General features: G+C 37.0%; 4 protein-coding genes across 4 annotated transcripts in view; all 4 read left to right on the forward strand.

Annotated features, from left to right (window-relative positions):
• The first annotated feature begins 474 nt into the window (after positions 1 to 474).
• LOC104820858 lies at positions 475 to 1016 on the forward strand. Its single transcript, XM_010551488.2, has one exon. The coding sequence runs from the start codon at positions 531 to 533 to the stop codon at positions 945 to 947; it is 417 nt and encodes a 138-aa protein (XP_010549790.1). The 5' UTR covers positions 475 to 530; the 3' UTR covers positions 948 to 1016.
• Positions 1017 to 3822: 2806 nt separating this feature from the next.
• Positions 3823 to 10302, forward strand: LOC104821159 (homeobox-leucine zipper protein HDG8). Its single transcript, XM_010551959.1, has 10 exons — positions 3823 to 3947; positions 4055 to 4172; positions 4317 to 4508; positions 6945 to 7499; positions 7590 to 7691; positions 7974 to 8180; positions 8433 to 8613; positions 9060 to 9328; positions 9479 to 9568; positions 9703 to 10302. The coding sequence occupies exons 1-10, from the start codon at positions 3823 to 3825 to the stop codon at positions 10057 to 10059; spliced, it is 2196 nt and encodes a 731-aa protein (XP_010550261.1). The 3' UTR covers positions 10060 to 10302.
• Positions 10303 to 10408: 106 nt separating this feature from the next.
• Positions 10409 to 15090, forward strand: LOC104820859 (UTP--glucose-1-phosphate uridylyltransferase 2). The gene is made up of 21 exons (XM_010551490.2): positions 10409 to 10514; positions 10631 to 10714; positions 10890 to 10937; positions 11305 to 11396; positions 11518 to 11608; positions 11837 to 11897; positions 11987 to 12064; positions 12163 to 12213; positions 12315 to 12388; positions 12681 to 12753; positions 12860 to 12917; positions 13007 to 13119; positions 13492 to 13524; positions 13654 to 13706; positions 13784 to 13859; positions 13951 to 14007; positions 14100 to 14183; positions 14274 to 14372; positions 14475 to 14579; positions 14709 to 14780; positions 14849 to 15090. The coding sequence occupies exons 2-21, from the start codon at positions 10650 to 10652 to the stop codon at positions 14873 to 14875; spliced, it is 1410 nt and encodes a 469-aa protein (XP_010549792.1). The 5' UTR covers positions 10409 to 10514; positions 10631 to 10649; the 3' UTR covers positions 14876 to 15090.
• Positions 15091 to 16210: 1120 nt separating this feature from the next.
• LOC104820860 (expansin-A13-like) overlaps positions 16211 to 16440 on the forward strand; it is a 2106-nt gene continuing 1876 nt past the window's right edge. Inside the window, exon 1 of the mRNA XM_010551491.2 lies at positions 16211 to 16440. Coding sequence (XP_010549793.1) covers positions 16286 to 16440 — 155 coding nt within the window. The 5' untranslated portion in view covers positions 16211 to 16285.

Here is a 16440-nt window from a genome sequence, read left to right on the forward strand (position 1 = left end):
CGCTCTTCCCCCGATTTATATTTAAAACAAAATAAAAAGATTACTGGAAAAAATAAAATAAAATATTTTAAAAACACCGAACAGAAAATATACTCATATCATTTTATCTTACCAGAAGAAAAAAATCTTAACAAACTATTATGAAATTGTTAATTTTAAATCAAACGGAGAATTATATGAGTATATTTTCTGGGAAAATATTCTCGTATCATCTTATCTTTCGAGGGAAAATAAATCTCAACAAACTATTATGAAATATTTATTTAAAATCATTTTTAATTATACTCGTATATACTTATCATATCAAAGAAAAAAAATCTTAACAAATCACCAAAAATATCTAATATTTGCGTTGATCGTAATCTTAAACATAATCAAAATTATTTCCCCGAAAAATATTCCTCGAATCTCACCCTCACCCTCACTATAAATACCACCGCATGACATCCATCTCGAATCGCATCCAAACGCATTTCATTTCTTATTTAAAAAAAACCGCTTTCTTCATCTCCAACCCACCAGAAGAAAAAATGAAAGCCCGAACTCTCCTGACCATTATCGTGACCCTCGTGGCATGTTCCGTCACTTGCAACGTTGCCGCGTCTGGTCAGAACGTGCAATGGTTCCCTTTCCCGTACCATCGTCACATAGGATGGCCATTCCTCGGAGGAGCCTTGCCGCCGATGCCTAGCAATCCGATACCGTTTCAGCCCGACCCGAAAGTGACAAAGTGCTTGTCCCACGGAGGAGAGATCGGCGCTTGCGTCGGAGAAATCGTCAGCTCGTTCTTCGCACGCAAGGCTGCGATCGGGCCGTTGTGCTGCAAAGCCGTTATGATGGTCGACGAAGATTGCGAGAACGCGGTTTTCGGATCTTTCCACAACCCTTTCTTCAATGCCTACATCAAGCAGCATTGTGCCAGCCAAGCTTCTCCGACTCCGGCATAGATTTTTTTATGAGTTTGTGTCGTGTAATAAAATAATATATCTGGCTTTGTTTTTTTTTTTTTGAGCTTTAATGCTAGTTAGAATTTGTGTAACTTCATTAGCTTTTCCCTCTTTTTTTTTTTGTTACACAATCATAAATAAGATTTCGTTTTGTTTTAAAATGCTTTTAGATCTGTTCTCATCCGGAAATCCCTTCGAATGTTTGCCGAAGTTATGAGAATGGGCTCTTGGGCTTATTCTTTGAAGGCCCATTTAGGGGATTATATTATTGGGCTCATATCATTGGCCCATCTAATCTAATCTAACCTTCTTAAAATCGAACAAGGATGTGTTATGAATTATACATGCCATATGGTATTGAAATAATTAGAAATTAATTTTTTTGGAATATTTCTTTCACCAAATTCACCAAATATTTCTTTCACCAAATTCAGTGCAATCTTGGAAGACGACATTATCTCCTCCGATCGCAACAAGAGATGCGGGAAAATCAACGAGAAAATGGGTTAAAAATGGGTTGACATTATCTCCTCCCATCTAAATTGGCTGGTCCATGGGTTCCAAACCTCTATTCTATCGGAAATCATTACGCATAGCAGTACACCCATGCACTGAATCATATAACCCATCTTTAGTTGACACTTCTCACAACTGATGGGTCAAAAGACCCGACTGAAAACCACAGTCGTTTCAAACCATGATATGCTCCTCGTCCTCATATTTGAGTACTTTTCTCTGAATTCCTTACCTTCGAAGACTGAATTCCAATCCTTGCGCACAAATCTCATCCTTGCCAGAGACTTCAGCGGAAGCCTTAGAAATATTTCCTCCACCACTTTCAATGCAATCTTGGAAGACGACATTTCGCAAACAAGATATACTGGAGAATCCGCCAGAAAATGGGCAGAAATCGTAAGAAAACGGGCTGACATTCGGAGAGAGTAGGGGTTTGGAAATATATGGCGCGAGTCCCTCGAGATCTTTGAAAATCAATAAATGTGCCAGGTTCACTGCGACTGTTCGCCGCTGTGACAATGGGCTCATGGGCTTATTTCTTTTAGACCCATTTAACATATTGCGTTAATGGACCGAGATGCGTTGACCCATCTAATCTAATCCTCCTATATTTTAATTTAATCCCGGTTGTGATTGGGATAATTTGAAATTAAGTTTTCCCCATTTACTTTTTATTTTATTTTTCACGAATTTTATTACTTTAAAAGTATTTATTTAAAGAATGCGATTTTATAAAAAAAAGTATATAATTGGATTGGGCTGGGCTGGGCCGAACAATTGGCCGCTCGACGTTACAATTACATGACCAAATAATGGCCCGTTGGAAAATTTAGAAAGAGATTAATATATGTTTAAAAAAGTAAAATAATAATTAATTACACTTGGATACTCTTTAATGGAAATTTAATGGACCGACAGATTCTTCGCAATGACGAATAGCGAAGGTATTTGTAGATTACCTTTTTTTGCTTGAATTTTTTCCCCTTTGCTTTGTTATATTATTGAATTTATCAAGTCCAAAAAGGTCGGATGATTTTTTTTAAATCTAAATATCTATCTACTAATATTCTCGTGGGTATTGGCTACCTGTTTTAAGGTATAGTTTTTTTCACGAAAATTAATAGATTAAATTAAAGTATAATTATATGCTAAAACTTTACATTCGAAAAATAGAATGTTGATTCAATTCCATTATTCTTTTGTTTGATTTCTTAAATGTAATTAAATATTATATTTATTTTTTAGATTCTATTTAAATTTAATTTGTATTGAAGATAATGTTTATTTTTTTAAAAATAAAATTATTTTATTTCCAAGTTTCAGTTATAATATTTAATTCAAATTAAATTAATTTGATTTTAGAAAAATGGTCTCCAGTAAAAAATTAGATTAGATTCCAAAATGATTATATTTTATTCCATTCTATTAATTTTTTTGTATAGTCTAATTAAATGCATATCCTAATAATCATTTTATCAAAAATCATAAATTATATTTTAATAGAGATATTTTTATAACATTAATTTCACAATTAATTTCTAAATTCATTTTATATAAAAAATGGCTCACATTATTTGTTTTTTCTTCTTCTTTAAGTTGCGGAGAATACGGAGAGAGATTCAATCGAAATGTTGCTGCATGTTGAGAAAGCATTAAATACCAATAAAAATAAATAAATAAAATAGCAATTATAATTTATAAAAGTAACATGAGATATTTGAGCTTTCGCCATGAATTTGTCATAATTTTGAATGTAAGAGTGGAGATGATGCACGATTATCTCCCTCATCTTTATCTCGAGGGTTTTGAAAGCCCAACTAAAAGTCTAACAAATTTTTACAATCAAATTGGAAATTTATAAATGCATATAAAATAAATGATTAACCAATCGATTATCTCGAATCATCGTATAAAATATTTTCGTCCTGTATATGAAATTGAGGGTTCGTATTAGGAATGTATCCGGACATTGGGATATTAAATGAATCCAACTCCAACAATACAATGTATTGACAACAAATAATATTTATTTCCTTGTGGTGTATATCTAAAAACGTTACCTTAAAAAGCAGCAAAACCACCATTACTAAAAAAAGTAGAAAATCCATAATGAGATACTGAGCCTTAAATGGGTTTAGTTGTTTTGTTTTTTTTTTTAAAAAAAAAAATTTAATTCCGGGGCTTTCACTTTATGTCCATAAATGACAATCACACGAAGTCGCGAAACCTAAACCGAGTTACTTTGCTTACAAAACACTGTCTATATAAATGGTCATAAAGTCGTGTGAAAGCAACTCACCTCTCGTCCCTTAGACAACAACAAAAAAAAAAAAAAAAAAAAAAAAAACAAGAGACAGAAATGGATTCTGGTGGTCGTGACGGTGCTTCGAGTGAGGAGCCCGGTGCCTCTTCCAACTCCGTCTCCAAGAAGAACAAAACTAATTATCATCGCCACACCACTCAGCAGATCCAGCGCCTTGAAGCGTATTTATTTTTATATATATATATATATATGATCTTCTTTTTTTCCCCTTAAATTTTCATAATTTTTGTATTAAATTATGAAATGATTTTCTGTGTTGAATTCGAAGTTATTTCAAGGAATGCCCTCATCCGGACGAGCATCAAAGGTGTCAGCTTGGTAAAGAGCTGGACCTCGAGCCCAAACAGATCAAGTTCTGGTTCCAAAACAAGAGAACTCAGACCAAAGTAATCTAATCATCTTCTGTAACGTCTACGGATTCAACCATTTTCTCGATTTTTTATTTATTTTTTTTTCTGATATTATATATATGTGTATACATACAATCAACCCATTTGATATGATTTTTTTTTTCAATTGAAAAAAAAAAGGCTCAAAATGAAAGGGCAGACAACACACTGCTCAGGACGGAGAACGAGAGGATACACTGCGAGAACCACGCGATAAAGGAGGCGTTGAGGAACGTGATTTGCCCTGCATGCGGCGGCCCCCCCTTCGGCCAGGAGGAACGCGATCACAGCCTCCAGAAACTGCGTTTGGAAAACGCCCATCTGAAGGAACAGGTACGACTCGACTCCGTTGAGCGATTGATCATATAATATGATACTCTTTCTAAGTTATAGTGTCATATAGAAATTAGAGGTACACATACTCATGCGTATATTGACATGTTCTTTTTGCAACACATTATTTTTTAATCTACTTTTGTTTTCTTATTCTTTAAACCTAGTTTTATCGAAATACAATTATATTTCATGTTATAATTCGATCGATCGTTAGGAATCGATCGAAGCGATCAATCATTAAGAATCGATCGGTTTCGATCTTAATATTTTTCTGGTATAATACAACTAAAGAATACAACATGAATGATTTCGTTCCGAAATCCTAACACTAACTAAATAGATTTCGATTCAAACGGATTTAGATCAACCGGTAAATGGGAACACAAAGTGTAATTCCATCCCGGGATCGAATCCCAATTAGGAAGGGGGTTTTCACATGGTTGACCTGATCCCGGGTTTTAGGGAGATATAATTAAACCTTGGTCTAATAAACTTTTTAATTATAAAAAAGAAACTAAATAAATTGTGGATGATGATGATGATTAAGTGAAATTTTGTGGGATGATGGAAAATAGTATAGAGAAATACATAAATCCGTCAGATAATAAACTTGTGAGCCACACATATATATATATATATATATATACTTTACTTTAGGACCAATCATATCTTATATTTAAAAGTATATTTATATTTTCTTTTTCTTTTTATTTATATACACACACACACACAAAAAGGACCAGCTGTGATTAAAATCTAGTCACAATTAATAATTCGGATACTAAAATAGTTAATGTCTATTAATTTTTTTTTTACTATCACATCAAAGATTTTGGTTTATTTTCTTGAATTTCGGTTTTGATTCATCATCTTGAATTCCTGTTTTAAAAAACTTATGATAATCCATTTTTATCAAATATATATATATATATATATATATTATCAAAACAACATAAGTGGTTTTTTTTTTCTAATAATAACATTAACTAAATAGATTGTGACCCCTGACTAGTTAGATCAACCGGTAAATGGGAATGCAAAACATAACTCCACCCCAGGATCAATCCCAATTAGGAAGGGAGTTTTCACGCGGTTGACCTGATCCCGTGTTTTAGGGAGATGTAACTAAATCTTGGTCTAATAAATTTTTTAATTATAAAAAAGAAACTAAATAGATTGTGGATGATGGTGATTAAGTGAAATTTTGTGGGATGATGGAAAATAGTATAGAGAAATACATAAATCCCTCAGGTAATAAACTTGTGAGCTAAACAGAAAAAAAATATTTTATCAAAACAACATAAATGATTTTTTTTTTCAAATAATAACATTAACTAAATCGATTGTGACCTCTAGCTAACGAGTTAGATCAACTGGTAAATGGGAATGTAAAGCGTAACTCCAACCTAGGATCGAATCCCAATTGGGAAAGATGTTTTCACATGGTTGACCTGATCCCGAGTTTTAGGGAAATGCAATTGGATCTTGCTCTAATGAATTTCCTAATTTTATATATATATAGAAAAGAAACTAAGTATATTATATGGCGACATTAAGTGAAATTTTGTGATATGATGAGAGAGAATATAGAGAAATACATAAATCCCTTAGGTATTAATACTTTGAGCCAAACAAATTTTTTTTAATCAAAACAACATAAATGATTTTTCTTCAAATCATAACATTAACTAAATAGATCGTGAGTTAGATCAACCGGTAAATGGGGACGCAACGTGTAACTCCATCCCAGGATCGAATCTCAATTGGGAAAGGGTTTTTCACATGGCTGAATTAATCCCGGATTTTAGGGAGATGTAATTGGATTTTGGTCTAATAAACTTCCTAATTATATATATATGGTATTATAGAAAATAGTATAGAGAAATATATAAATCCCTTAGGTAATAAATTTTTTAGCCAAATAGAAAAAAATACATTTTATCAAAACAACAATAAATGATTTTTTTTTCAAATCATAATTTAAATTGTATAGATTGTGCCCCCAAATGAGTTAGATCAACATGTAAATGGAGATGCAAAGTTTAACTCCACTCTGGGATCAAATCCCAATTGGGAAGGGGGTTTTCACATGACTGATCTGATCTCGGGTTTTAGGGAGATATAACTAGATTGTGGTCTAATGAACTTTAAAAAACTAAATAAAATTATGGATGGTAACCATTAAGTGAAATTTTGTGGTATGATGAGGATGAGAAATCGTATACAAAAATACATAAATGTCTCAGGTAACATAAACTTTTGAGCCAAAGGATATATATTGTGCTCTAACATCTAACATTGAGAGTCATAGAGATAAGCCTTTCTTTATATCTACCATATTGTCTGTAGAGTGCTATAACATTGAAAAACACAAGAAAACTCATTATGATTACTAATTTGTGTTTTTTTTGGTATGCATATATATGATTGCAGCTAGAGAAAGTATCGGATCTCCTATCAAAATACATAGGCAAACCAATTTCTGTCATGGACTCCAGAGCATCCTCTTCATCTCATGAGCCACTTCCACCGTCCTTGGCCCATCAAATCCCACCCAACTTCTCCTATGGAAGCTCCTCCAACAATCCAGAACCTTCCGACAATCATCGTCGTCATCATCTTCTTCCTCATCTCCATCATCATCCTCATGTTTTCTCAGACCCCATCAACAACAACAACAGCAACAGTGCACAGATTCCAGCCGCACCAGTCCAAGTCCAGCAGGCACTGTCCGATCTTGAGAAGGTGATGATGTCCGAAACAGCGGCTGGTGCGATTGAGGAACTCGTAAGACTGTTTCACATCGACGAACCTTTATGGATCAAGTCTTCTATCGATGGAAGAGTGGTCGTCGACCAAGAACACTACGAGAACTTCTCTCAGAGACATACCCATTTCAAGACTTCTAGTGCTCGTGTTGAATCTTCCAAGGAGGTGGCCGTGGTTCCCATTGAGGCCAGAAGCTTGGTCGACATGTTCCTGGACTCGGTACTATAATCGTACATTCATTTTTGTTGCTTTTAGGTTTTATGGTCGAAGTTACTTATTATACGTGCGTATGAAATGTTAATGTTGTAGGAGAAATGGGTGCAGCTCTTTCCGACAATTGTCAACAGAGCAAAAACAATCCATCTCCTTGAATCCGCAGGCCCTATGGAACAAGTTGGTTCCGTACAGCTGGTCTCTCTCTCTTTCTCTCTCTCTCTATATATATATATCCACATACACATATTATAGATACAAGATAGTTGGGTATTTGATATCATTGTTTTAGGTAGATTTGATTGGCAATTATTGATATAATCTTTACACTATATATACACCATATATACATGCATAAGAAACTTTTATGTTCAAGTATTTTTTTTTTATTATTATCATGGCATACATATGGTCATGTAGTGGCTGAGAGATTTGAGTAATTACATATGGTTGTGTGATGGTGATGATGCATGGATGAAGATGTACGAGCAAATGCACATACTGTCGCCATTGGTGCCGCCGAGAGAGTTCTTGATAGTGCGGAGCTGCCAACTAGCGGAAGAAGGGATGTGGGTGGTTGCTGACGTGTCATATTACCTCAGGGACTTCGACTTCGTCTCTTCTTCCAACTGTTGGAAACGCCCGTCCGGCTGCATCATCCAAGACTTGTCCGACGGTCACTCCAAGGTTCATTACCTTGCCGTTTTTATTTTTCGTTTTACAACCTTTTTTTTTAATAATTGGTAACAAGACGGTGTCGAACCTGGGGTGGGTGGCTCTTTGAGTGCTCGTTTCACCGGTTGATCTATCCGCGCTTGGGCTCGTTTTACAACTTGCGTAAACGTTTTTATAGTTGAATTATGTTTGTATATAAGCAATCTATATAATAATGATAATAATAGTGTCGTATATAAGGAAAGATTTTGGGATGGTGGGCAGGTGACATGGATAGAGCATGTGGAAGTGGATGACAAAGCGCACACACATCGTCTCTATAGGGACCTCTTATGCGGTGGCTCTGGATATGGAGCTCGTCGTTGGATCGTCACTCTTGAGAGGACGTCCCATAGATTTGCTCTCTCCAATCTTAACAATATCCCCACTACCGATTTCGGTGCAGGTAACAAATGATATATAGTCTTTTTATTTCCATATGAAACTAGCTTAAATTCCGTATGTGGTGGTCGAGTGGTTGTATATAGAGGTTGGTCTGGAGATCACCTGTCTTAGAGATTCCATGTTCGAACCAGAAGACGAGAGAGGAGAATACAATTTAATTGTTTTATCGGCTCTCTACATATTTAGAGAAACTAGTTAGATCAAAGATACGATAAATTTTATAGTTAACAAAAAAACTAGCATAACGTTTCATGCTAAAATGTTAAGTCATATATAAATGTCGAGATTAGTCAGGTTACAATGCTAAAAACCCGTTTCTTCATGTGGAGTATAAATTTGTGATATATTTCTATCGAATAATTGTATTGGTACAAGCACATCAATCTGTCCTTTTGATCACATGCCATATATAAACATAATATATTTGAGAAAACGTACGGAATGCAGTGATATCGTCGGGAGAGGGAAGAAAGAGCATGATGAAGTTGGGACAGAGGATGCTGAAGAACTTCACGGGGATGCTGAGCATGTCGGGGAAGCTTGACTTCCCGCAGTTGTCGGAAGTGAACAACAGTGGAGTTAGGGTCTCCGTACGGAAAAGCATGGAGGCTGGTCAACCCTCCGGCGTCATAGTCAGCGCCGCCTCTTCCCTCTGGCTCCCTCTCCCTCCCTCCAAAGTCTTCAACTTCTTCCGTGACGTCCACCTTCGTCATCAGGTCCCTAATTTCATTGCCATCTCTATATATATCATCTTTTTCATATGACTAACATTGAATTTAAACCCCTGCTATTATATCCTATGATCTAAACTGATTAGAAAAGCACTTTTTTGTATGTTCTTCAAATCGGCGTTTGCGTTGTAACAGTGGGACGTTCTATGCCATGGAAACGCGGTTGCGGAGGTCGGTCGCATCCTCTGCGGTCCGGACGAAAACAACTGCGTCACCGTTCTTCGGGTACATATACATACATACATCATTCATTTCCTCGATCCCTTATATTATTATTTATTTATGGTTATAAATTTATAATAACAATTAACTTTTTTTTACAAAAAATAATGTCCTCTTGTTATAAATGTGTATATTAGCCGTTCATTCCGACGGAGAGCGGAATGCTGATGCTACAAGAATCGTTCATGGACTCGCTAGGAGGCATGATGGTGTACGCACCTATAGACATACCGACCATGCACGTGGCCGTCAACGGCGACGACCCCTCCGCCGTTCCCATCCTCCCTTCCGGCTTCATCATCTCCCGCGACGGCCGCTCCTCCCCCGTCACCGTCGAAGGGTCCACGCTGCTCACGGTGGCATTCCAAATACTGGTCTCCGGCCCAACTTACTCGAGAGACCTCAACATGGAGTCGGTGGCCACGGTCAACACCTTGATCAGCTCCACCATCCAACGGGTCAAAGCCATGCTCAACTGCGTCGATCTTGAGTGACGTCATCTCATCTATCAACGCGGAGAGAGAGGGTTATATCCGTCTTTTTATGTTTTGGTTGTGTGTCGGCATTTTTTACCGGTTATATTCGGTCCTTTTTATATTGTGTAATAATTCTTGGGCTGATGAAAACTTTTGCTCGGTTTATGGTTTATGAATGTATTTCGTCGTGCGTTGAAACCACGCAACGACGTCGTTTTCGGCCTTTGTTTTTTTATAATGACAATTCTCTTTTTTGGGCTTTTTTTTTTAATAAATTTATTTTCCCATTAAAATTTAAAATAACAAATTTAAAGAGAATATTCGATGGGATTTAAATTTTAAATGGGAGAAATCTGGACGGACTTGCACGCTGCCAGATTTTAGTTTTCGATTGGCAGTGGCGAAGAGAAGACAACGGACATTTTTTGCGGACACGCGCATCGTCAGCACTACTCCTCACAATCCTCTCCGAGGTATAAATATCTCCCCTTGCTTTAATTCCAGAACAATCTTCATTCGCAAGCCCTTTTCATCCCCCTCACTCCTCCTCGTTCTCTCTCTCTCCCTCTCTCCTTCTGTGGATCTGAAGCTCTCATCGGTATTCACCCATGGCCGCAGCAACCGAGAAGCTCTCCCACCTCAAGTCCGCCGTGACCGGTCTTGATCAGATCAGGTTCGTCTTTCTTTTTTGTCTGTTTTCCTTCTTCTTCTGTTCCTGTGATTTGCGTTGCCGATCCTTTGGATATCTTTTTCGTTGTCTGCATGGAGAATTGGATGGATCTTGACGGCTTCGGATCTTGGATCTGGTGTTTCTTCGTTATCTAGACTGATCTGCTTCCTTGTTTCAGTGAAAATGAGAAGACCGGATTCGTCAACCTCGTTTCCCGCTACGTGAGGTTCGTCTCTTCTTCCACAACTTCCAATTGTTTCTTGCGGTTTTTTTCTTTGATTTGATTGATTTCTTTCTGTAGTTATTCTCTGGAACAAATAATTTTCATTGCTCTTAATTCTTGGAAATATCCGGAAAACCTTGCGACCAGAGGGTATCTAGAGTTGGTTTTTTCTTATTTGTGTTTGTTTTGTCGGCTTTTTTATTCGTGGACGTAAGTTTAGACCGATAAATGGGATCGGATCGGATCTTAGATATAGATCTGGATTGGTCGAGGTTACTATCCCTCTGGGGAATAGACTTTTACTTTCCTTGGGTGTCTGTGGGCTTATGAGTTGGAGTTGTAAATTTACTGATTGTATCTGCATTTGAAGTGGTGAGGCCCAGCACATTGAATGGAGCAAGATCCAGACACCTACTGATGAAATCGTCGTTCCTTACGACAAATTGGCCCCTATCTCCGAAGGTAGTGTCTCATAATTGTGTTAATCTTGTTTGGCTGTCTGCTGTACTAGATTTTTTTCCCTACAGATCATTAAACACCCTTTCAAATAACACGATTTACTTTATTTTCCACAATAATGAAGATATTTCTGAGACCAAGAAGCTATTGGACAAGCTTGTTGTGCTTAAACTTAATGGAGGTCTTGGGACGACAATGGGATGCACTGGTCCTAAGTAAGCTCTTCTGTCTGATGTCATCATCTTTGTTCTTGTAGTCCAGTCTCTTTTAGATTAAAAAGGACGATTCTCTCTTCTCTCAGTGTTGATCGTGTTTTTCCTGGTCTGAAGATTTATGTCGTTGTGCCCAACTTTTCTGTTGACAGCATGGTTTGCTGATATATTGCATGCCGCATTTTGCTCCTTTCTTCATTCTTGTTTATTGTTTCCTTTTCTCCCATGCAGATCTGTCATTGAAGTGCGTGATGGTTTGACATTTCTCGACCTGATTGTTATTCAGATTGAGGTCCATCTTCTTTCTCGTCTTTCAGTCCCTATATATTGTTTATCCTAATTTGAATGCAGTCCCATAACTCCATATTTCACTTACCACAGAATCTCAACAACAAGTATGGTTGCAAGGTTCCTCTAGTTCTGATGAACTCGTTCAATACACATGATGACACACAAAAGGTACTGCAGTCTCACAGTAGTTCTCCACTTCTTTTCATTTTGCAAAAGTTTGTAACTTTGTATTATTGTTGTGGCTGACTTTGTTTTATCTCGTTCAGATTGTGGAGAAATACACCAACTCCAATGTTGACATTCACACATTTAACCAGGTTTGTGATATCACATCAAGCTAGCAAAATAAACTGCCAACATTTGAGCAGCTCTGACAAATATTGCCATTAACGTTGTTGAGTTTTTTTAAATATTATAGAGCAAATACCCCCGCATTGTTGCTGATGAGTTTCTGCCATGGCCCAGCAAAGGAAAGACTGACAAGGATGGCTGGTATGGTTTCATCTGGGTGTACTCTTAGAATCAGAAAGCAGTACTATTGATCTTTGTTCTTCTCTATTACGAAAAATCCTCAAAACGATCCCATCTGGATCACTATAATTAGTTGCTGAACAACTCGTGCCAAATTTCTTGTGGTGGCTGGTTAACCAAATGCTGTAATCCTTTTGGGGTTGATTTAGTTGTCGATTTTATTGAATTCCATATATCCAATGTCATCCCAGTCTCACAGTTATGGGTTTCTTTTACTAGTTCTTTCTGCTAATAACAATCTATCCTTCTGAAGGTATCCTCCTGGCCATGGCGATGTATTCCCATCGCTGATGAACAGTGGCAAGCTTGACACTTTCCTGTCGCAGGTTATATTCTTTTACTGTATTCTATTACAACTTTTTCGAGCATTTGTCGTTGATGTCTAAGTTATCCGATGGTTATCATTTTATTCCCTCTTTTCTGTCTGTTCAGGGAAAGGAGTATGTGTTCGTTGCCAATTCGGACAACTTGGGGGCTATTGTTGACTTACGTATCCTCAGTGTTCTTCTTATATCACTCATTTCCTCAATGTAGAGAGACTAATTCTCATGTTACGTCCTTGACTTTATGCTACTTTAGAAATCCTGAACCACTTGATCCAGAACAAAAATGAGTACTGTATGGAGGTTACACCCAAAACCCTTGCTGATGTGAAGGGAGGCACTCTCATCTCTTATGAAGGCAAAGTTCAGGTAAATTCTTGGATGTGTCCTTTGCTGTTTTAGAATTTTTCCCTTTTGGCATGATTATCAGCATAACTGCTAAATAAATTTGGTAGTTTGCCAACGGTAGATTGTATAATAACCTGTGGATGTATTTTGTTGAATAAATGTCAAGAAGTTATATTTTACCTTTTCATTCCCTGTTTCTCATGGCAACATAAAGCTACTGCAATGCTTATTTGTCTCATGTTATTAAAGTTCCTTATTACATATAGGACTTCAGGGATCTGTACATGGACTTTGTGGCTCAATATTCTTCTTTCTTCATGATTTTATACTTGTTACTGGAGAACCTAAAGCAATTTTATTGACCCCTGAAATTAATTTTTTCTTATGTCTCAGCTCTTGGAGATTGCTCAAGTTCCCGACGAGCATGTAAGTACATAGCTCTTCCATTCCTTCTATAAAAATGATTTCCAGTGTTGTATTGCTGTGAATGAAATGAGACTGCATGTATTGGGCCTATGTGGACCAGCTGAGAATTATTTTCTTGTGTGGTTGCAGGTCAACGAGTTCAAATCAATTGAGAAATTCAAGATATTCAATACGAACAACCTGTAAGTGGTTCCAATTCCTAAAATGTCAAAAGATATAAATTTATGTGCGGATCCTAACAATTAGTTGACTTCTACAGATGGGTTAACTTAAAAGCGATCAAAAGGCTTGTCGAAGCTGATGCGCTTAAAATGGAGATCATCCCGAACCCAAAGGTGCTCACTTAATGAAAACAGAGTTTTTTTTGTTTGTTTGTGCAAATGGCATAGTTATCTAACTGATTTGCAAGTTTGGGGTTTTTCTCAGGAGGTAGATGGAGTCAAAGTTCTTCAACTGGAAACTGCAGCTGGTGCTGCTATAAGGGTATATTCACTATCCTAGCATTCGTTAGACTCGATTCAAAGCATGAAACTCTTATCTTCTTTTAACAATTTGTTCTCGTCTTTCTTCCACAGTTCTTTGACAATGCAATTGGTATCAATGTACCTCGTTCACGGTTCTTGCCAGTGAAAGCAACCTCAGACTTGCTTCTTGTTCAGGTTCCCTTTTTTCCCACAGTCACTATTAACGATTAAAAGAGTGCCTGCGAGTTGGAATTCTTGCATAACGCTTTCACTCATCTTTTACAGTCAGATCTCTACACCCTAACTGACGGATTCGTCATCCGTAACAAAGCTAGAACCAACCCATCAAACCCGTCGATTGAATTGGGACCCGAGTTCAAGAAGGTGAAGAAGATCATCTCCTGAATACGACCTGATGCTTTTGAAACGGTTTTTGGGGACTCCAGTTTCACTAATTTCAATTATCTTTTTGTTTTTTTCCGGCAGGTCTCCAACTTCTTGGGCCGGTTCAAGTCGATCCCGAGTATTGTGGAGCTCGACAGCCTTAAGGTTTCCGGTGATGTCTGGTTCGGCTCGGACGTTGTTCTCAAGGTATCATGAAATCGTCAACCCCAAACAGCTTAGCTCCCTAACTTTTGGTGTCTTCCCAAAGTCTACGAATCTCTGTTTAAACACATATGGGGAGACATCCTTACTAACGATCCCTTTCAAATTTTGAAGGGAAAAGTGACAATCACGGCTAAACCTGGGACAAAGCTCGAGATCCCGGACAAGGATGTGATCGAGAACAAGGTAACTCAGTAAACCCGTTTAATCGGATGTTTATTCGTTCCCTGGACTCATTTGTCGTGTTCTTACAGGACATCAATGGTCCCGAGGATCTGTGAAGCAGAAGCTTGACCCTTTTGGAGGTAACAGAGTTGTGGTAAATTTATGAAGAGAAAATAAACGGTGTTTGCTGCTCCGCGAAAGTCTTCTATTTTGTGTCTTTTATCGCAGTTGTTGTGGAAATTTTTGTTGATGATAAGTTCACAATGGCGAAACTTACTCTTGGTTCCAGAAATCTCCGAATTGAATTATGAAGTGAAAATTTACGGGTACAGATAGAATGTAGTCAAGAGCTTTTCATTGCCAAATACGGGTACAGATAGAATTTAATTTATGGCCCGAAAGAATAACAAGTATACATACATTATATATGTAGTCGAACTATTTTAAATTAATTTTCTTTTGTGTGGGTGTGTGTATATATATATATGTTTTATTTATTCTCAAGAGTGTGTATTAGTGCCACGTGGCGGTGGCTGTATTTAACGTGAGCCACAAGATTCATCTGTCTCGACTCGAGCGTTTCATGAAACTCGATTATTTAAGGAAAAAAGAGAAAAAATGGGAAATTGGGGAAAAGCGCATATAACTGAAGCTGACGTGGCATCCCCTTTCTTCGTCTTATTTCACGTCTTCACCGAACCTTGTTTTTTTAAAAAAAAAATTGGGATATGCGTTTAACTAGGGTTCAAATCAAACCCTGTTAATGAAACAACCCTCTACGTAATTCCTTTTTATCTAAAGTTGATTTAGAGACCAACAAAGATTAATCTAGATATATAAAATTTAAAAAAAAATATCGATTTATAATTGAACACCATTCAGAATATGCCGTATATATAAAAAAATTTGGGATATTTTGGTATTTAGGTTTTAAATGGTAATAGTTTTTATTTTGAATTTTTTGCTTTAGTTTTTAGTTTTTGGGTTTTAGTTTTTGGTGTTTGTCTTTTGAATTTTATAAGTTTGTAAATATAAAAAAATTGTGACTTTTGGTTTTTAGTTAATTTTTTTTATATAAAGTAAATTTCTGGGATTTTAAGAAAACCAAAATTTAAAAAATTTGATTATCAATTTTTTCAATTTTTAAAATAAAAAAACTCCCAAAACACTTTCCATTCATCACCTTGGTTATTTGATGCTATGATGTCTCCTGTAGATATATCGACAACTTTTTCATCAAAATATGCAAAAATTAACATTCAACTATTATATATAAAGAAAGACGAGAAAAGATTTTCTCAAGTAAATAACAACTACTAGCTCGGTGCTTTGCTTCGGCGACAATGTAAAGCAGAGGGGGTGAAGATCTTTCGCGGTCCCTTTTCGAGTAGGGGTATTTCCGTAATTTTAAGACGAACCGACAAACAGAGAAAAAGCTAAGGTTCCCCTCATAGTAACGATGAGGACAAAACCATCATTAAACCCTCTTAAAATCACTATCTCTCTCTCTCTCCGTATCCGGAGAAATGCGACTGCTCCTCCTCGCACTCGCGCTCCTCCTCCTCGCTCTTCCACCTCCGGCGACCTCCCACTACTCCTCCTCCTCTTCCTCTCCCTCCTCCTCCTCCGCCGCTTCCGAGTGGCGCTCCGCCCGCGCCACGTACTATGACGCTTCCGATCC

This window comes from Tarenaya hassleriana, unplaced genomic scaffold (genome assembly GCF_000463585.1).
Source record: "Tarenaya hassleriana unplaced genomic scaffold, ASM46358v1 Cleome32, whole genome shotgun sequence".
Lineage (NCBI taxonomy): Eukaryota > Viridiplantae > Streptophyta > Magnoliopsida > Brassicales > Cleomaceae > Tarenaya > Tarenaya hassleriana.

Coding starts and splice junctions, on each gene's coding strand:
- LOC104820858 (XM_010551488.2), top strand. CDS start 531: ATGAAAGCCCGAACTCTCCTGACCATTATCGTGACCCTCGTGGCATGT.
- LOC104821159 (XM_010551959.1), top strand. CDS start 3,823: ATGGATTCTGGTGGTCGTGACGGTGCTTCGAGTGAGGAGCCCGGTGCC. Junction 7,692..7,973: donor AAGTTGGTTCCGTACAGCTG/GTCTCTCTCTCT, acceptor GCATGGATGAAG/ATGTACGAGCAAATGCACAT. Junction 9,569..9,702: donor ACTGCGTCACCGTTCTTCGG/GTACATATACAT, acceptor TGTGTATATTAG/CCGTTCATTCCGACGGAGAG.
- LOC104820859 (XM_010551490.2), top strand. CDS start 10,650: ATGGCCGCAGCAACCGAGAAGCTCTCCCACCTCAAGTCCGCCGTGACC. Junction 12,065..12,162: donor CACATGATGACACACAAAAG/GTACTGCAGTCT, acceptor TATCTCGTTCAG/ATTGTGGAGAAATACACCAA. Junction 14,373..14,474: donor TGGGACCCGAGTTCAAGAAG/GTGAAGAAGATC, acceptor TTTTTCCGGCAG/GTCTCCAACTTCTTGGGCCG.